This window comes from Anopheles marshallii, chromosome 2 (genome assembly GCF_943734725.1).
Source record: "Anopheles marshallii chromosome 2, idAnoMarsDA_429_01, whole genome shotgun sequence".
NCBI lineage: Eukaryota > Metazoa > Arthropoda > Insecta > Diptera > Culicidae > Anopheles > Anopheles marshallii.
In genome coordinates, this window is record NC_071326.1 from 80,579,105 (window position 1) to 80,600,814 (window position 21,710).

The 21,710-nt window shown below is 42.6% G+C and overlaps 1 protein-coding gene across 1 annotated transcript; it reads left to right on the forward strand.

Annotated features, from left to right (window-relative positions):
* The first annotated feature begins 17,503 nt into the window (after positions 1–17,503).
* Positions 17,504–19,499, forward strand: LOC128719916 (signal recognition particle receptor subunit alpha homolog). Its single transcript, XM_053813558.1, has 2 exons — positions 17,504–17,620; positions 17,685–19,499. Exons 1-2 carry the CDS (start codon positions 17,504–17,506, stop codon positions 19,497–19,499), a joined length of 1,932 nt encoding a protein of 643 aa, XP_053669533.1.
* The last annotated feature ends 2,211 nt before the right edge of the window (positions 19,500–21,710 follow it).

Below are 21,710 nucleotides of genomic sequence, written 5' to 3' on the forward strand. Positions count from 1 at the left end.
TCCTTCCTCACTTCGATGAAAGGGGAGTTTTTTATGTAGTTTCTGCTTTCTTCACTAGTACACGTTTAATATTCCAGTTTTTTTTATATCTGTATAATGAGCAAAATAAAGAAAATCGATTAATATTGTAACTTATACAGGCAATTTTAAAATATTGTATGAGTTCCGTTTGTTTGTAAAATAGTTAGCTGGAACTTATTTCCATCACTACTGCCAATTATTTTTAATATCTTATACATCCTACTAAAGCACGTCCACCATTTCGCCTGATCGTAAAAACACTATCACACACGGGAAATTATTTGTGCCTATTTACTCAATGAATGAACCGTGCGGCGAATGAAATCCCCTCGTGTCGAAACGTTTCTCCCCACCCATTAACTTCTACTGATGGCTCAATTATACCGACGTGGACCTAATTGATCTACGGTTTGAAATTGGCGGCGGGCGTGGATTCCGATGTGATTGTCCTACAAGTCATCAACGGAATAATCACTCCGACCTACAATAACAAGAACAGACACTTAAAAAAAATAACACACAATGTCCATTTTTTATGCTTCTGGTGCATACACCCACGGGGGCAGCATCACCAACTGATGATCTCAACTTCACTCGATCGCGATGATCTTGCATCGCCGGTTAGGAGCCGCTCTATCTGGTTCTTCAACGCTGGAGCACAAAAAGTCACACGTTAGAGCGAGCTAGCTCCATTTGCTTGCGATCACTGCAGCACACAGCAATAGGCAATGGAGCGGACTGCTGCAGAAGAGCTAGCTCCTATCAGACGCAGAAAAGTCTGTGATGAACGGCAGGCACATATACACGCACTCCACACTTTTAGGGTGTATGTTAGAACTGGCTGACAGTGAAACGATGTACGTAAGCAATGCACAAGCAAACACAGCGAACGCTATTTTGGGCGTTGTCCAAGCGACGTGATATGCGCTGCTACTCTAGCTACCGATCACTGCCGCCGGTTCCTCAACCTGTCAAACCCCGCGTTTCGATTTGTCTGTTTGCCATCGAGTGGCATGTTTCTTGTGAAAAAAAAAAACATACAGATGTGACAAGTGCCCGCAGTATTTGGAAGGAACAGTCGACACAACGACTACCACAAAAAAAAAAAAACACCTCCCAAAGTTTGCTTTACGATGATAAGGGAAACATGATAAGACTGTGTGTTTCAGCTTAGTTAAACGTTTCCTCAGTGAATTTAGGGAAAACCTGTGAAGAATTCAAATTCTCCAGAAATTCTGGAGTAAGTGGCACATCTGAGAATTCTGAATCGTGTACAATTCTAATTCTCCAATTTTTTCCAACTATTTGCGTACGAGTCTACGCGAGTCTCGACTGAAACTGATACGGGCTACTCATATCTTCACTTCACTAATGCAACTGATTAGAGAAACGAAACCGCAAGACTCCATCGTTTTGTTCATGAAACAATCCTGTTGTTTGGGCAACGGCATCTCCTGGGAACTCCAGCATGATATCAGGCGTATAATACAATTGGCACGATGATGAAGAAAGTTGCCCAACCATTCATGAATCCATCCATTTAGTGATGGAGAGTGTCACTTGGAAGGTTAAATGTCAAATTTATTCCATGCAATTTATCACTCCCATCGTCTATCTGTAACCGTAAGTCGTAAGTTACGAAGCAGTATTATAAAAAAAATGCTATTATTATTTACTCGTTTTAGTATTGAAAAAGTGAAATGTCGTCTATGGCATCATCACTATCAACATCCACCCCAAAGTGTGTCTAAACTGTGACCGAAGCGCTGTTGCACAATCGACTCCGAAACAGCATTCAGTGATCATCATCATTCATTCGGTGTGGAACACCAAAACCAACACGCATCGGGCGAGCAACACCAGCACACGGTCAATTATGTGCGGTTGTCAAGTGGAGGGCCTCGGCACGGTCACGATCACAATTTGATAACAAACGAAGCAATCCAGCTCGATTCCTCACCTCTTTCCCGCACGAAAAATGATTACCAAACACAACCGCACAACATACGGTCTGACCGCACGGAGGGATGCAAACAAGGCGGGGGTGCAAAGAATCAAACACAATAACCGGCATGATGTCACCCTGCTGCTGGTCTGATATGTTTCCCCCGAGCGGACCCTATGTCCGTTCTGCCCTGTGCCAACGGGTGCATGAAGATATACATGTTAGGGTGGGGTGGGGGTAGCACTTCCAGCCAACGTTGACATCATAGAACGACAATAGCAATAACTTCGTGCAATAACAATCTGAAAAATACACAAATAGGCATGTTAGAGGTAGTTAAATAGTTGGACAACTTCAACAAGATTAGAATATTTAGCCAAATTTCTTCCGATCGCTGTAAATGGCCTTGTTCTTGGAAGTTTCAAGCGAAACCACAAACACGACTGTGAACGTGAGATTTGTTTATTTCACCCCGCCCTGAGTTGGGTTGTGTTGTCGATGGGGGAGGGGATGGGGTGTACAGTACGAGGATCCCTGTATGGCCTTGCACATACAGCGCGGAAAAGGTTAAAGTGTTGTGTGGTGTTAACATGCTATATGGGATGGTGGTTTACATGCCTCGTAATATTCGTTTGGGATGATAAACGTTTGACACATAGGTGTTGAGCTGACGACTACATCTGTAAACCAATTTTTCGATATATTTCAGTGTCACATGACAAGACTGTCTAAGCAATTGCTTAAACGGATTTTTGTTATTAGAAAACGTTGATAACGGGGTTCCGTTACTCACATCACGGCCGAAAGATTACGAGTTGCTCGAAACCTATCCAAAGAGCAGACCAGACACCAGAGAGATACGAAACAACCACGATTTAAAGATACAAAATACGGATAAACTCTAGGCTCCCCCCTGGCCGGGTGCGATTTAGACGGCATCAACTTGGAGAATAATCGCGCCAAATGTAAAAAAAACCCCAAGTGAGGTGCACATACGTGGAGAGCCGCTTAAATGGATGCGGATTTTCTTCCACTACACTTTGGTGCCATATAAGGAAAAGCGGCTTTCGGGGCCCGTAGCTTGCTCCACTGGCCCGGTTTAGGTCGGGCGGGATAAAATGTGCTGTCGCGAGACTGACGTTGGTTGCGACACACAGCACAGAAATAAAGTAAGCGTCAGTTGTCTTTGATAGACATTTGTTTTGCTAGCGTACATGACTCAATGGACGTTGAGCTCAGTTGTGAGCTCAGTTTTGGATTAAAGTGGACAATGAGAGTGCATCAATCATACGTTAAAAATACAGTGTTCTAGGAAACGATGAGCTCAACGGTGTATAATGAACTTGTTTCTCTATTTAAGAGTAGGTCAGATACACTGCAGTAGACTGTTAATTGTAGATTTGTAGAAAGAAATACAGCATGAAGTAAAATTATAGCACAAAAACACCTGAAAATACTTCAAATACCAAACGCCCGCTCACAAACTCTCGGCAAATCTAATTCTCTGATTACAATTCTAGTCAAGATGCTTTCTTCCCCCCCCCCCCCCCCCCCCCCACCAACTTTGCCCTTTTCTGATTGGGTTTTCACGGCCGCATCGGCACGCTTCGACAACCGACCGTCGGGCCCACACTAGAGCCGCGAGGGAAAGCCAAGCGAGAGGGACACAACAAACCTGCCTAAAAGACGGTGACGACGACGAGAAACGACACAACACGCCAATGCAGCAAACAGCAAAAGAGCAAAACAGCCAGCCAAACTGTGCCGTAGAAGTGCTGCGGCACTTGAGCGAGAGAAGCCGCGGGCAGTGTTATTTTTAGGCTATGACTAAATCAGCGCTCAGAATTTGTTCGTTCGCCTGAAGCGCGCGGCGGTCCGCGCTATTGCGACGACGAAACGGGACGCAAATTTTGGATTTAAATCCCATCCCCGCGGGCCAGTATACCCTACCTATTAGGGAGGGGGGGGGGGGGGAAAGGGGGAAAACCGTGTCGCAAGGCGAAAGGCAGAAAATGCAGTAAATTTATTTAAAAAACCTTAAACAGATTTAAGGCAACCGGCAAAACCAACCAATGCATTGCGGTTGTGCACATATTTAGTGTGTGCGCTCTGCCGCTGGATGACTTCATCTCACTTTTAGTTGATGAACCCTTGCGTGCTGCACTGCTGAATTATTTGTGTAATTTGAAGTTGTCCTTTTGTTTGTTTTTTTTTGCTAATCTTGAACAAATCTTGGTTATTAGTATCCATGTCCACCAGATGGCGGTAGTGTCGTACACCTCTTCACTCGTAAATCATCGGTAAAGGGGTGATTTTTAGTAGCTTTATGGTCAGTTTGAGCAGCTGAGAATTTGATTCCGAGCAATAACGAATGATAAACTTACGATCGATTTAAAGTATGGGCCTTTTTTCTACTTTTTGGCTTAATGTCCATTTGGTGAACCTAGTCTTATAAAAAAATCATTAAACGTTTTCATAGTTAAACTTATTAAACTAATTTTTTTACCACAAATTGTAATAGCTCCTCCATATCCTACAGGGAATCTGCATTCTGAATTAACTTTGACCCATTAACATCGATGTATTATAGCAACTTTTAAAGTACGAGTACGTTGAATATGGACTAATTCCCTTCTCGGCATTTCTACAAATTACGCGTCCTTGCCTGATGAGAATGATTCGAAGATTACAGATTTGTATCTAGTTTACTCTTTATGAGGCAATAGGTCGATGTCAACCTATCAAACTGGTAATTCAAACTAACAACGGAACAAAGCCCAAAATTAGTCGAACAGACAGACAATAAAAATAATTTGATTTAAAAAATTCATCTAAACCAAATCTGAATCAAGGGAACAATAATTAAATACAGTCAAGGCTGCCTAAGCTAGTATCTCTCAAAGCTGCGTTAACTGCGAGCATGGTTGAAGACTTTTGCCATACAAAAATGGTATACCATTCAAGTGTTTTTTTATTTTCTATAGCTGCAAGTCCCTTCAGCTTGCAGGTTAGAAAGACTTAACTTTAGTTTTTTTTCGTGACCCAACAAACTTTAACAACCTAAAGTTGATAAGTTAAATAAATTTTCAAAATTTCCCCATTTTCGAATAGGAGATGGGTAAAAAAATTTGATTGAAGCATCCAAAGATGTTTTTAGAAATTTGGCATATTATTCGAATATAATTAACTCACGAATATGAAATGTAGAAATGATGTCACCAGTTTTCACAATTTTGAGACTTTAAAAATCTCTTTTGCAATACATAACTGAAGTGTGCTGTTTAATTCATCACATTGCTAAATATCACCAACTCACTTAAGGGTTAATAAATTACTCTCTCCTTACCCCGCCGATGCAGTGCGTGTGCAAATGATGCCGTGTAAGCCGAGAACGGCATTCTTTTTTTTTTGCTTTTGGGTTACATTTGACCGTAATTCAACACCAAAATGGATGTATCGTTGCGGAACGGTTCTAGCGGCCCCCTACTGCCGGGCCAGTGGTTGGTTGGGTGGCTCATATTTCACAATTACAGCTCCAAAATGGGCGCACTTCCTTCGCGCACTGGCACAAGCTGATGCGCGAAAGATGCGCGCTTAGACACGCAAGTGTCGCTCCTGGTGGTTTGAGATGGTTGCGTGGGTGCGCAGGCGCGAAACGGTAGCTTCGAATGAATAATCAAAACCATCCACCGTGCGATCACATATGCAAACGATCGCACACAAACGGATCGTACGGAAAACGGGTAAACCGCCAGGGAAGGTGGCACTGTGTCAAAGGGAGTGACGTGCCGGGCAGGAAATGACCGATCCAACAACGCCACCTAGGGTCGAACGGATCCGCTTGAACAACGCGAATAAAGCATTCTAATGAGATGAGGTTCATGCGTTGACCCACAGAGGGTTAAATGTTATATTGCATGAATCTATACGCCAAAGAAAAACTCGGTCCAACTTCGCAATCTACTTCGCAAACACCGGCAAAGGGTGTGGTCCAGTGTCTCGGGCGATCCCAGGGCGTGTGGCGCTCGGCACACACTAGGTCATAATAATTAGTGATACAAACGCAACCCACTTTGTCCGTACACACCCACCACCCAACCCTCCCGACGAGGTCATTGGTAACGAAAACAATATTACGTCCCGCACAGCCAGCTAATTACCACACATTTGTTGACCGTATGGTGTCATCGGAAGCGCTAAGTAAACAAATCGGCTGCAGCAGCAACATATTTAAAGAACGTTCGTGTTTTCGTGTAGGAAATCCTACGGTGAGACATTGGCGGACATTGTTTGTACTGTTACCTACTGCTATGAAGATCTATAGGAGGATCCTGTCATCTGCAAACAACTTTAAAGAGGAATGTTTTTACAACTTCTTCTACCTTGCTATCCTATTTTGTGAATTCATGCAGAACTCCTTGATGTTGGGGGTGAGGTTTCAAAGGTCCGACGCGCCTCCCTTTCGAACATATTTCAAACATAAACACATTAACCAAATAGAGCCAAACTGCAACATCAGGTCTTCCTTATTCGATCGATTATAATGGGGGGGGGGGGGGGGGGTTTCCTGTGCTTCCATTTATTTTTTTGTTGGTGCTTCTACACCTTGGCGAAACCTTACCAATTCAGACGATTATCTTCACCGGTTTATGCCATCGAGCGCAAAGCGGAGAACGCCGGAGGCGTAGAACAAGGTAGAACAGATTAGATTTCGTCCAACCAGCCAAGCCAAGAACTTTCTACGACGAAACCATGAAATCGATGATGGGATAGTTTGCCACCTAAATACACAAACACGCACACACGCACACACACATTCACCTGTCCCACCTGACCCTTCGCGGTTGATTAGTTACGCAAACAGGACAGAAACGGAACGGAACGGAACGGACCAAACGTTCCATGCGAAAGTTGATTAGAAACAATCGTTGGCCAAGGGGTCTGTCTCTATTAATCAATGGTTTGGCTATAAAAATGGCTTGTGGGTAGTTGTTTTTTTTTTTTTTAATTAAACCATTGCGTGATTAAACATTTAACATCGCGATTAAACATTCCACTGATTTACGAACTTTTTTATTATGTTCCGCCATTTCACGTGGTGTTTTGGTGGGCGGTTTTTTGGATTTCGTAGGTTTGTTTTGTCTGATTTTTCTTTTTTCAATCGTTCTCTTTTGGTCAAAAACAAAATGTCCATGAAACTTGTAGTAAAGAGAGCAGAACCTTTAATTCATATTTCAGAATATTTCAAAATCAAATGAAATCGACCAGTTAAGCGAATGATAACGTGCCCGGAAGGAATGAATTGCAACTAAACACATTCTGATAAAAAAATTACCAACAATTATTCTTTTTTCAACTAAAAAGATTATTTTTTTGTTTATAAAAAAGGTGAAAACAGACAAAAAAAAACAAATAGAAATTGAATAGAATTTAAAGTCGAATCATTTTATCCTTCAATCTACAGTTACTTGGTCATTTTTAACCTAAAAAGATTATTTTTATACTTAAAACAACATGAAAACAGACAAAACAAATAGAAAAATTCATATGAAATTGAATAAAATTAAATTCGAATCATTTTAACCTACATTCTAAAGCTACTAAAAACAGTTTTTACAGTTATTTACACACCACTTGATGCGACTAGTTGAAGAATTAATCTAACCGATGGTGTCTCACCCTACCATTGGCAAACAAAAGATAACTTGTGGCAAAGGAACGCAATAAAAAGTGCCGTTCCTTTTCGGCCTTACGTTACACACCCAGGCCGAGACCAATGCACTTCAGCCGTTGCCCACATAAATACACACGTCGCAATGATTTTAGGTGCTCACGCAAGCCCTGGTGACACTAATGCACTTCGTGCGATATGGCCCCGAGTCTAGCCAGTGACATCATTTATGGATTCAACACGGTCCCCACACACGGTGGAAGAGTCTTATCGAACATGCCCTTAAAGCCGTACGCCCGCTCTTTTGAATGAAAGGCAACATATTTTGTACGATTACTTAAAGGTAAAAATAATTAAAAAACCATTCTGTAGGAGAGTATTGATATACAATGCATATTTTTCCATTTATAAACTCAAATACATTTCGAAAACGCCATCGAAATGTTCTATGTTCTACTGCGCATGTGATGGAAATGGCGCCAGTGTGTGACATCATACTTGAATCTCTGTAATCGTGTGTGTCTCACAGAAATACACACACACACACACCTGCACGTACACACTTCCGGAATATCCTTGATTTGTCCTGCTGCAGAGAAGCACAATGAACTTTTACGCAAAAGGTGCCCAGCGCAACAGTCTAATACATATTTTACGTCGAACGAACTTCCAGAATTGCAGATGAGATGCCGTACCATGACCCTGTATTTAAGGGGTCAAGCGATGACCCCGTTTGGGTTTGATTGCAGCATAATGCAACCATAGGCATGAAAACAATTTTGAAAAATTGATAGACTGTGGGGTCTCTCTCTAATCTGAAGCGATATTTTATTCGATGTCCTCCAGGAAATAGGAAACTCCCTCCAATTGTTTGTAGATAACCACTAACGACATGTAATACAGGCTAAAAAAATGCTATTTCGTCTTATATAGCGTTCCGCAATTTCGATCCACGCCAAGCGTTCCCAACGGCACACCGCAGAACAGCTCGCCTCGGAAACAACATTCGGATGAGTGTTTTATTTTTATTTCCTCCACCGAACACGGGAAACGACAGCGGACCGAAGACATGGACACATCAACATCATCCATCGACAGCATCTACCTTCACCCTGTGTTCGTTTCCCTTTTTTTTCTCCTTCTCAGTATGTTACCCGTGCCGTGCCGTGAAAAGTTTTTGGACGCTAGTTTATATTTGGTATCATCCAGAACCGTGGCGCTTTTCGCTTTCGCTCGCCCCTACTTTCATCTGCCAATCGCTGCTGATGCTGCGGTAGTACTCCACACCGAGTGGTGTGTTTAGAGGGTCAAGTGGTTCCTGTCCGTAGGGCGATACGTCGGTGCCGAAAATAAACCATTACATGTATTGATTGTTGAAATCGATAGGTTTTTGAGTTAAAAAATTACACTCGATAGTCAAACGGCCTTGGAAGCCGAAGTCCGAATTCTATCAAGCAATAGTGTATCCGGCACAGTAGTCTATCAAACATGATGTATTTCAAGCAAACTGTCTGACGGAACTGTCAGATCTATCAACAATGGAGATAAAAAAAATCGAAGGTTTTGTCTGTTGTTATCAAGATATACACATCAGACTTCAGTTGCAAGTCTGTCGAACTGGTCCCTTTTCTAGACCCTCTATCTGTTGCCCTAATTCAAAAGTTCACCGTGTTCGAAGAATTCGCTCCGCCTGAATGGGGAGTTTCGGAGTGCGAAATGTGGAGTTTCGCTGGAATGGAATAACTCACATTCACGAGGGAAAGTTCCAAAAATATTAAAAAAATTAAGAGGTTCATTATGAATTGGCCGCGTGCTCTATCACGCTCGAATAATGCCTCAACCATACATGAAATAGCCAATGAAACTAACAAACAACAACTAAGTGGACATTCTTAGAATATCCATTATGGATTATATCCTCCTATAAAAGTTAAATTTTATTGTAACTGTTCATATTCAGAGGTTTACCTAATTCTGTTCCCACTTTCTACTAATTTTGGGTCAAATTGGTCGACAATTTATCAACTGTCAGTTCTTGTGTCGAGCTGTCATCGGGCGTTTCCATTTGACAAATGTTGCCGTCGAATGCATCGAACATGCGCAACAATTGGTCATTGGACTAATGAGACGACAAATTATTTAAAGTTGACACAAAGACAAAGTTGATGAGTCTACTCTTAAAAGATTCATGAATCTCTGCAACACGGATCAAGCATTTTCAAGACTTCACTTACATACATAACCGTTTTTAGTACTTAATTAAACAATGTAAATTATTTTCCTGAACTTTTACAATACAAAAAATAAAACACCCGTTTTTATTCCATTTCATAATCGTGTCAAAACAACATGGAAAGAAAGAAAAAACAAACAAAGCTATTAAAAATCCACCATACCAGTGAGGCCCCAACATGGGCCATGTGGTCAAATAATACATATGCACGGTACAAACCCCATTACGTCCCCGCATTCTCACTTCCTGTCACAGTTTGACACCTTCTGGCCACCTATTTCATATCCCGCCGATGTGTGTGCCGATGGACACCCTCTACTACGGAACTAATGTTTTTTTTTTTAATGCCACACAAACGCACACAAACGTACCTTCTTCATGGAGGAATGTACAAAACGGCACGCTTTGGGGTGGCAGCGGCAAAGCGATGTGTGCCTGTGTGCTTTGTGTGTTGATATTTTCTATGCCCATAATGTTTAGACACACGAAAGTTCATTTGCCCTTTAGGTGCCCTTTTTCATCGGCCAACGGGTTGTGGGGTTTTTTTCCCCATCTCCCTTATGTTTGAAACAAAACATCAACGCTATCTGCAACATGCGTTCGATATGGCTGCAGAAGTGAGTTGTATATTTTATTTTATTTTTTTTATTGGGACTAGAACTTTTCGCCTCAAATACATTCACGCAAACGTGTTTTCACGTTTGCAGCATGAAATGAGCTTTGATGGAACATTTTAATATGCATGTCGTTTGCGATTGTTTAGCTACTGTTTGGTGTCCGTATTTTAGATGGAATTATCGAATCAAATTTTTAGAAATTAATATATTAAAAAAAAATGTTTCTATCTATAAGGGTTTTCTTCTTAAAAAAATATTGCTTATTTGTACATAATTAGCAACAACCCAACAAAGAAACCACATCCCCTGAACATTAGAATACAAGCAATGGGATTTCTACGTTAATCGAAATGGTGTAAAAAATACCCCGTCACACATCACACACGGAACATAAACGTTGGAAGGCATGAGTGACTATAGCGTGTCGGTATTTTCCACCACCTGACCACATCCACCATCCCATTTTTCCTCCCATTTCGACATTGCTTTGGGCATCCCGCAGCATAATCCAACTGTGCAGCCACCACCATTGTTCTACCGACCGGGGAGGGGGGGGGGAATTACTTCCTTCCCGTATCCACCACCTCTATGAGGCCCCCGTAGCGATGCATTTTAACAATTAAAAAATGACGATTTACGTGACTGCAATACATTAAACCGTCTGATTTTTGTAAAGCGAACAGCACTATGAGGCAAACAATGCTTCCAAACAAAGCTTTTAACTTGTGTTGTGGTTAATGAATCTTTTGAGAAGATTTAGTCAGGAGTCATTCAAATCAGGAAACGATTCTCACAAGAGGGGGAATAATCACGAGCAAGCTCATAGCTAGAGGAACCCTCAAAGATTTATGATTTTTTTTTACAGAGGGATTCAGATTCATTCATTCAGTTCAAAGATGGATTCAGATTCATAATTCAGAATCAGACTTACCCAACACTACTGTTAACACTAGACCTACCAAGATTGTCATTTTTTTTCATTTTTCCTTTATAATTTTTTTTCTCTTGACCTCTTGAGGTTGTTGTTGATGTCGATAAAGAAGAGAATAAGAAGCTTTGTGAAATGTTTTTTATTGACTTAAAATACCAATACAAAAAGGCCAAAACATTTGCGCAATTAATTTTCGTGAGTGGAAATCCTGAAGAATAAGCACTTATGTTCCATTTTTTCATAAATTTATGGAAAATTAGTGTAAAAAAGGAAACTCTTGGTAGAATCTTGTATTGTTCTAGTGTTCCAGAAGTTGATGTAACGTTTAACAGATTGTACCGATTGTTACGTGCGCGAAAATGTTACGAAATAACGATCAGTCGTAAAAACGCCAATGCGCATCCTACCACCTGAAGGAAGGCTGTGGAAAAACTTCATAGCTTCGACCTTGCCAACCTTTTCTTCAGGGTTTCAGGGGTTTGGCTTCCTGCCAGAATTCCACCATTTCAAACATGGAAGCAGCAATTTTTGTTTTGTTCCATCAAAAAACACATACTACGGAGCCAGCAGTTGAAATGGGCTCTGGTCGATCTGCAATGTTCGTGACAGGACGGAAGTTGCACTGATAGGCTTTGCCGTAGGGTGAACACAGAACACTGTATAATGTACGTCAACGTTTGGGAGTGAGCCAATCAAGGATAAAAACAGAGATTGCCAACGTGTGTAACTTTTTAAAAGTCACAATTTCGAAAGCGATTTGTGTGCTAATTGGATAATAATTCTAGCCTCGGTGAATGGAAGCATTTATTAGCCAAGTTAAGTGAAATGAGCCAAATCTTATCATGGCAGGTAATTATATTAGTATTTGTGTTAGAGAGCTTATGTAAATTGAAGTTCTGGAGTTATTACTGGCCAAACCTATATTCGACGATCATCTAAAAATGTAGGACGCAGCCTAGAAGTCCGACGAGGCACAAAGGTATTCAATTTTTACAAAATTAATAACACAACAAAATATAATCTTGCAGCAGATGTGCATTTTGAAACCTTTTTCTCTAATTTTTTCATCGTTAGTACCAGACAACGTGAACGAGCAACTTGGGAGCTGGGTTCTATCACTCCAGTTGAGATGTCGAATAGTAAACCTGGACAGTTTGCTCCTAACTATGGCTCCGATTGTCAATGGTATAAGAATGATAAAATCATAAACAAATTATTACATTAAAAATTCATGATTAAAAGTTCCTTAATAATTTCTAATATATCAATCCAACGTTCTAAAGTTAAAAAGCGATTAAAATAAACAATATTTCAAATCAAATTGGGCACTAATTTAATAAACTCCAGCTTGTTTCTTATAAGGTTGATGACGTCGTCAAAGATAATCAAAATCTGGTAATTATTGATGTATTTTCTTAACAACACTAAAAAAAATCATCGAACAATAGGGGAATGTTATTTAACTTTTATATTAGTTAAATATAATTTCACCCTAAAAAACTTTATTATTTCACGAATTAGGAATTGCAACTACAAATTAATTACGAATGTTGCACAACCTCTTAATAAGGACCCTTAATTCCTATAGTCAGTACATAACGTTAAAAAAGTTATGATTTCTCGCTATTTGCTAATCGCGGCACGGCCCCTGTAAACCTAAAGATAAATGTCACGGCATATCAGTTCCTCACCCTTCTTGGAACAAAAGGAACAGAAAGAAAATACCTTTAAATCGTTATATTCCGTTTACAGCCATATGGTCGACACGATACAGAAACTTGACAACATTCAACCAATGCCGTACGGAACCGAAGGCCAATTTGCGTGCTTACCAGCCGTTATCTGTTTATTGTTACATCAGGGTGGGTTGTGTAAGTAAAAAAAAAACTGCACAAACAAACACATACACCCACCTGAAAAATCGACCTTTAGTATTGGGGAACAAGATGCACCGAGAAAACAAATTGACAGAAAGCAGAGCCACTAGAAGGAGAGCTCACCTGACCGGTTGAGTAGCAACGGAACGAACTTTGGAACGAAGTAGGCCGAGGCTAACGCAGTAAAACAGAAAATTTGCGCAAGTGTATTGCATTGATTTCTAGCGAGCGATAATTATGCTGCTCACATCCTCAAAGGGAACTAAACTCCTTCCTGTTGCATCTCCCAGACAGGAAGACTCCTCTTCTCAGAAGAACTCGTCTCTCGGGTTTTTTACAACTCTATAAAGAGCGTGCGTGCGATACTGACTTTTCGCAATCGAAATTCTTCGTCCCGGAAATTATCCCTTCCGAAGAGGCAAAAGGATTACCTTTGTGTGAACTCCACACGGAGCAGAGCCGATGAGAAGCTGATGATGGTCTAAAAACATTACACCCTTCCTTAGCCACCCTACCTTCCCTGCGTAAATCAACAACAGTGATGATGCGGATAGCATAAGGAAATGAGTAGAGCGAATATTGAAAATAATAACAAGCAGGCGGAAAGAACTTCTGACCGAGAGCCAGCAGCACCAGCACAAACCGGAACGAAAGAAAATGCTGCGGTGACTCGCGAGCTCGCGATTGCGCAATCTACCGGCAAAAACACACACGCAACTCTCTCTCTCTCTCTCTCTCACTCTCTCACACACAGGCTTTGCACGATGATTTGTTGTCCGTTGCGCTCTCACACACACACGGGGACACTAGGCAGAAGCGAGACGGAACGCCACAAACATGGTGCGATGCACGAACAGAACACGCACGCACCTCACCCTCTCTTTCGCTCCCTTCCGAAGAAATGAGGGTGCAATGTGTTGTGCAAGTGTGAGTGCAATCGTTGTACAAGGAAAGGCAAACGGGCGTATGTGTTCGTGTGCGGTACCGTCTGCTTTCTTCTTCCAACACACACTCGCTGTTCTATATTGCTTCTTTCGCTTCTTCATTACACGCATTTCTCACTTTACATCCCAATTTTCACCATTCCCACTTGTTCTTCACCTCTTTTTTCCCAATATTGTCTATACCCACTGTTAACCTTTTTTTTTGCTTCCTGTTTGGTCCCTCAATTCCATTTTCCTGCCCCGGGGTATTGTTCTTTGGGGTTTCGCTCATACACGCCACAACTAACAATTAACAAAATGTTGGTGCACTAGTGAATGTGTTACCTTCACACAATTTCCACACACTCGTCTTCAACGCAAATTACATTCACTACAGAACATTATATCTTGTTTTATTTGCGTCCAAAATTTACGGACTTTGAAAATGATTCCCACGGAAAAACTGCTCCGCTACACGGAACACACACAACACGAAACAGCAGCAGACGATTCGATCTCGATGAAACGGAACCCGTGTTTGGGGCTCGGTAAGTGTTCATACTGCTGGATTGCGCTAGTATGCGTACGCTCACTGCGCGCTACGCACAATAATGCATCATCCAATTGGATTGGGCTCTTTTCGGGAGCACTCTCTCTCTCTCTCTGTTTCTCCCTCGTTCACTTGTTCACCATCCGTGGAACTGAAATGGTCCAAGTGTCGGTGTCTCGCTCTCCAAAATTTTTGCCCACTTGGCTTTGAGGTCAAATTCATAAAAACAGTCCCACAGTCCATTACTAACGCGACGGGTCAAGCCACTTTCCAACACTCCATTTCCGAATGGATACACACTCACTCGCACACATACTCACGCGCAGTAACGAAACAGAGAAGCGGAAGGTGGAGCGAATATCCTTTCTTTTCTACAAAACGGCCTGTTTTAAGTGAACCGGTACGTCACCCCCAATGAACAAATTCTTAATTTGTTTACATTAAATGTCTGTTAGCGAGGGAAATTGTTAATTAGAAATACTACTTTGTTCTCTCTTTTTCTTTCACTCTCACAACCGGATGGGTTCAAAAGATGAGCGATGATGTCATCAAGTAAAATAGAAATATCCCATCTACACCCATGTTGTAGTCCCTCGCACTCACTCTCTCACTCAATTTCTCGTTCTCTTTCTCTCTCGCGCATTTTTTTCGTAGGAGAAAAGAGCAACATTTTCGCATCACAAGGCACTATGTGAAGATGGCGGTTGGAGTTGGTGCACCAAAAAAAAACCGTTTTGATGGATGGCCGAATTTCTCCCAATGTCTCTTCACCACCCTCCCCCACTTTACGACCCTTATTGCCTACTGCCTTTATTCACCGTTCCACAATCGTGCAACGGTACAGCGTGTGAAACGCAGTAGGCCGAGAAAAACACCGTGGAGTTCGTCTTCATTTTCCACGCACACAAACACAGTGAAAGACGTCCTAAAAACCGATAGGGCGTTGCCGGAGACGTCAACAACGTCGAATTACGCTATTGTTTCTCGAATTGCTCATCTACACTTGTTTTCATCCAATCAACTTTTTTTACTCCCGTTTTCCCGTTTACACACCTGGGTTTAATAAATTTTTACTCTCGATTTTCCTACGGCTTTTTTCAAACGCATCGCACATCCACAAGCACCACACTTGTATCACACTTCCACGCAGCGAATTGAAACGCAAGCGCACGCAGCGCCCGAATCTTTGGCGTTGACGCTCAATTTAGGGCCAAGGAAAAATCTTCTCCCTAGCGAAGATGATTTTCCTTCTGTTTCTTCTGTGTTTTTCTTTTCTTTTCCCTCTTTTCTATCTGTTCCGTTCTTGATGGCACGCACACGCTCACACACCCTACCGGAAAAACTCACTTAGTGCAGTGAGCTACCCTTCTCATGCCATTCCATCTCTTTCTTCAATGACGGTGAAAGAAAGAAAACTCACACGCTCACTTGCTCGTTCGCGCACCGTTCGTGTGTTTCGTTCTCTTTCGCACGCACTCTGTCTCACCTTTCCCAACTAACGAACACACTCCTTGCTCGCTCGACTGTGAATAAAATGTGTAACTCCCAGAAGGAAATCTCTTCCCAAGAGAAAAATCGATATTTTCGACGGAACCAATGGTTTTACTGCACACAAACGCTTGCCTTGCGGAGGCTCGCTCGTTCCAGTATTAACATTAATTGCACATTAAATGGCACACACGTACAACTCAGCAAACACACAAACAACACTTTACGCACACACTACAAACGGGGCCGGGAGCCAAGCGTCGGTTAAATTTTCCTCCTCGACTGCGCCTTCCCCACGAACTTCAAAAGAAAAGCTAAAGGAGGTGAAAAAGCTAATTTCGGGCCTACCGTCTGGCGCCCTATTCGTACGCACACAAACACGCAAACAATTCCTCAAACGAACGATATATTTTCCTAAATATGGTGGTTTTTCTTGAGGAAATAAAATACCCACACCACAAACAACGGGAACCGCACACATTGAAACAAATCGTTCCACAGTATCGCAAGCTACTCTCTTCAGCTCTGTACAGATTCCGTCAAATTTCACTGCACTTTTAGCCATTCGCTAGCCAACCGGTCATTTTTCACTCGTTCTTACCTTTTCTTCGCAGCAAACGCGACGAGCAAACACTTCCTAACGCCTTCTCTCACCGAAATCCACACCGAAATGAAATGTTTGACAATTCCGTTTTTCTTGCCAACCAAACTTCACGCAAATCGGCAGGCTGTGCAAAGTAGGAGCAGTTTGACATTTGGCCCAAAACGGGACAGTTGGACAGTTCCGATTTGCGAGTATTTAACGGGGTTTTATAGAATTGGATAATAAATTTAGAATAATATAATTTTATAACTCCTATAATAGACTTTTCTCAGAAGAACATCAAACAAACGAAATATTTGTACTATATTTTGGGTGGTGATGAAAACAGCTACGAAAAGGTAGCAGCTCCATCCACAGCCGTCAACCGCAGCCTACGTTTGACAGAAGTTGACAACGCAACGAATTTCAAAACAATGTTATCGCCAACACAGCAACCTTTGGAACGAAACGCAACTAATTTTATCTGAATCGTCGTGTTTTTTGGAACCGAACCGCACCAAACGAGGCAACCGAAAGTGACGATTTGCGTTTTCCATTTTGCCGTTTCTGTTCCGTTGTTATTAGATAGTTTAAAAGTGTTTTTATTTTAAGTTTTGCCCCTCGTTTGTTATTAGTTGCTTAGTATCTGTGTGTACGGTGAAGGATGTTGGACCTGTTCACGATCTTCACCAAGGGTGGTATCGTGCTGTGGTGTTTCCGTAGCACGAACCAACTCTTCGCCCCGTCAGTAAACGCACTGATCAAGAGCGTTATCTTACAGGTAGGCACGTTGTGTGTGAGCTTCCCCAGGCGCAATGTGTAAGAATGTTTGTCCTTTTTTTCAGGAACGCTCGGGTGTGTATGACCACGATGGACTATCGCTCCAGTATAAGCTGGACAACGAGTTCGAGCTGGTGTTTGTTGTTGCATTCCAGAAGATTCTTCAGCTGTCGTACATCGACAAGTTTCTTAGCGATGTGCATCTGGAGTTTCGCGATAGGTACAAGAACGATTTGCGGGTCGACAATCGCAACTACGGCGATTTCGACTTCAGTGCCGAATTCCGGCGCATCCTGGAGCGGGCGGAAAAGTGGGGCCGTCAGCAGGCGACAATGCCGAAGCAGATGCGCAGCTACGAAGATTCGGCCAAATCGAAGAAAACGGTTGCCTCCATGATCGAGCGCAAGGGTGAGGAAAAACCTCCCGCGGGCGGTAGCAAAAAGTCGGTGAAGATAAACGAAAAGAAGAAGGCGGAACAGATGGATGGTGATGGGGTGGATACTTCATCGCCGAAGAGTGGCTCCAATGGGCCGGAACCGGGAGACGATAATCTGATAATGGAGAGCCGCAAAAAGTTTGCGGAGAAAATGATGGGCAAGGGTGGCAAGGGAGGCAAGCTGGAGAAGCAAAAGTCACCGAAGTCACCGACACAGCAGCAGAAGTCGGGCAAGCAGATGCGTGTTTGGGACCTGGGCGGTAATACGAAGGATCTACCGAATCTGGACCGGTCGAAAGATCGTCCGGAGGATGTGAAGAGTGACTTTACCCCGAACGATCAGATCATTGGCAGTATGCGGGGCGGCATCCAGGATCTGGACGTTGAGTCGGACAGTGAGGACGGCTATTCGGAAGAGGATGAAGATGATGACGATGAGGCGTACGAAGAGCAGCGCGCTAAGAAACAGCAATCAGGCCGTGGTGGCATGTTTTCCATGTTTAAGGGGCTGGTCGGTTCGAAGAATCTGACACACGACGATATGCTGCCAGCGCTGGATAAGCTACGGGACCATTTGATCGGGAAGAATGTGGCGTCGGACATTGCCCAGAAGCTGTGCGATTCGGTTGCCGGCAAGCTGGAGGGTAAGGTGATCGGTACGTTCGATACGATCGCTGCCACGGTTAAGAACACATTGACCGAGGCGCTCGTGCAGATCCTTTCACCGAAACGTCGTGTCGATATATTGCGCGACTGCCTCGAAGCGAAACGTGTTGGCCGACCGTTCGTGATGAGTTTCTGCGGTGTGAATGGTGTGGGCAAATCGACAAACCTGGCTAAAATTTGCTTCTGGTTGATCGAAAATAATCTGAGCGTGTTGATAGCGGCCTGTGACACGTTCCGTGCCGGTGCGGTAGAACAGCTGCGTACGCATATGCGCCACCTAAACGCACTTCACCCGCCGGAAAAGCACGGTGGCCGCAATATGGTGCAGCTATATGAGAAGGGTTACGGTAAGGATGCTGCCGGTATTGCAATGGAAGCGATTCGATATGCAAACGAGAGCAAAATCGACGTCGTACTGATCGACACAGCCGGACGGATGCAGGATAATGAACCGCTGATGCGTGCGCTTGCGAAATTGATCAAAGTGAACGAACCGGATCTGGTGCTGTTCGTCGGGGAAGCGCTGGTTGGTAACGAGGCGGTGGATCAGTTGGTAAAGTTCAACCAGGCCCTGGCAGACTATTCCTCCAGCGATCGTCCACACATCATCGATGGAATCGTGCTGACCAAGTTCGACACGATCGACGATAAGGTCGGGGCGGCCATCTCCATGACGTACATCACCGGGCAGCCGATCGTGTTTGTCGGTACCGGCCAAACGTACACCGATCTGAAGGCATTGAACGCGAAAGCCGTGGTACACGCGCTGATGAAGTAATCTACTTAAGCGTAATCACCTTCCTGGCAAGGATATATTGAGGCACCCGTATATCGTCCATTTGGTTGGTTCACATCCATCTCTTCTGCGCGCGTTACTAGTCACACTCATTTCACACACCCATTCACAACAACGGATATTACCGATATTGCAATCCTGCCCCTAATGGACGTAAAAGAACGTTACCAGTAATTCCAATTCATCCTACACAAAACCACCGCAACCGCATTTTGTCCATAGGTTCACCGGGTAGCCGTATATAGCTAATAGAGAGAGGAAAAGCAAGGGGATCATGACGGGACGCTACGGGAAGGTTATGGGTACATTCAGATATCAACCGATCAGATCTTTTTAAAAAGTGAGAAAGAAATATATAAGAACTTCAAAATATTATGTTATATGGCATTATCAATTACACCGAATTGTTCGCAGTATATTTTGTTTGGGACACCAGGGGCACAAGTAAGAAAGGCCCAAGAAGCTTAACCAACTACAGCCCAGTTGGTGTTGCACTGTTCCAGAAGTTTGTAATCATCAGTACATGCCATCCAATTCCCAATTCCCACAGAGTATGCTCGGGAGCAAGCGAATCAATGGTGGGACCATGGTAAAAATATTTAGGATAAGCCTGACCTGAACTGATCAAACTGGATTATATCTCATAAATTATTCCACACTAAGTGTACATTTTGGTGGCCCCAAGAAAGACCTCTTAGAGGTCATGAACAAGCCGTTGCCCTATTACACGTGAAAAAAATCGCCAGGACATAGTCCTGGAAGCAACTCAGAAAAAAAGGATTTATATCCATGGGAGGAAACAGATGATTTCCTAATGGTGGGATCATGGTAAAATTACCTACTATGAGCCGTCTGATCGAACCGCATGAGATAATCACATTAACTCCATAAATTATTCCGCCCTGTGTGTACAATTTCGTTACTCCAGTAAGGACGAGCTTTCGTTACCAACCTAAACAAGCATTCAAGCTGAATCTCTGCTTGTGGTGGGATCCCCTTGACATTATGTACTACGAGCTGCTCGATCAAACGAGAACAAATAAACTCCTTTTGCAATTAGCACAACAACTCTGAAAAAGAAGTAAAATGTGGGTTAGGCAGTTGAATGTTTTGGACGATTTGTACCGCTTCCATTTTATTACCTCAAATCGATAGCTTCATAAGCGTATAACGACTAACTTCATTGGATTCTCCCCTTCCCCTTTCACTTCCTTCCCAACTCCGGGCTTCCGTAAACAGCCGTGAAGAAAAACGGAAGCCGACGGTGTAGTATTTATCTAGCGCGCCAGCACACATCCTCCCCGAATCCGAATCCTCCTCCTTCAATATGTACCCTCATCGTATCGTGTTCCTCTTGGCGATTGTTTCTTTTGTTTGTTTGTTTGTTTTGGTTTGCGGGAGTAATTCGAACATGTGTTAGTGAAACGTGAAACGCTAGTAGTTATCAGGGGGGGGGTTTGTTTGTGTTATTTTGCCATTAAAATCATGCCATTGTAATGACGCTAATGTTGAAGCTGTTTTTTGCTTGTTACCCTTTTGCTACCAACCTTCCAAATACTACCAAACGTTACGTACAATTTCATATCGAATATTGTGTGTGTGTCTAATAGTGTGAAACGGAAACGGTTTCATTGAAAAATCTAGCATATTTTGAAGATCACATATTAACAACAGCAATATTAACGAATGGCATACAAGTTACGCAAAATTTGGAGCTGTTAAACCATGCAATGCGAACAATCAAAACTGTCCCTCGAAATCCTTTAAAGCAATTCATTCATTCTGAAGATTCAAATGTGTTTCACGGTCACAAGTTTGCTTATCAAACTCCCGTAATTAGCAGGTTTGAAAAGTAATGTTCAAAATTCAAGTAAAAAAACAACTTCTACCTATCCTCAACTCATAAACGAATACACGCTGATAACCGTTCCACTTATTGCTGAGAACCATAATTCGTTGTTTGAATGCATTAACTACAGTTGTATTCTATCCCTGCCGCCATCTACCATACATCGTGTTGGGGGCTAAATTGTTTGTTTTATGCTACCACCGTACACCACTGAGAACATTTATGGTTTTTGTTTTGTTTACGGATGAAATAGACAAGTTTTAATCATTTCTGAATTCTTTTCAAGTTTGAAGTGGAATCTTGCTTTAGCCATCCTGCCACCTTGCTTAAGGTTTTGCAAGCGG

Excerpts from the sequence above, each read along its gene's own strand:
- LOC128719916 (XM_053813558.1), top strand. The coding sequence starts at position 17,504 with ATGTTGGACCTGTTCACGATCTTCACCAAGGGTGGTATCGTGCTGTGG. Across the intron at positions 17,621-17,684 it reads TCAAGAGCGTTATCTTACAG|GAACGCTCGGGTGTGTATGA; the intron begins GTAGGCACGTTG and ends CCTTTTTTTCAG.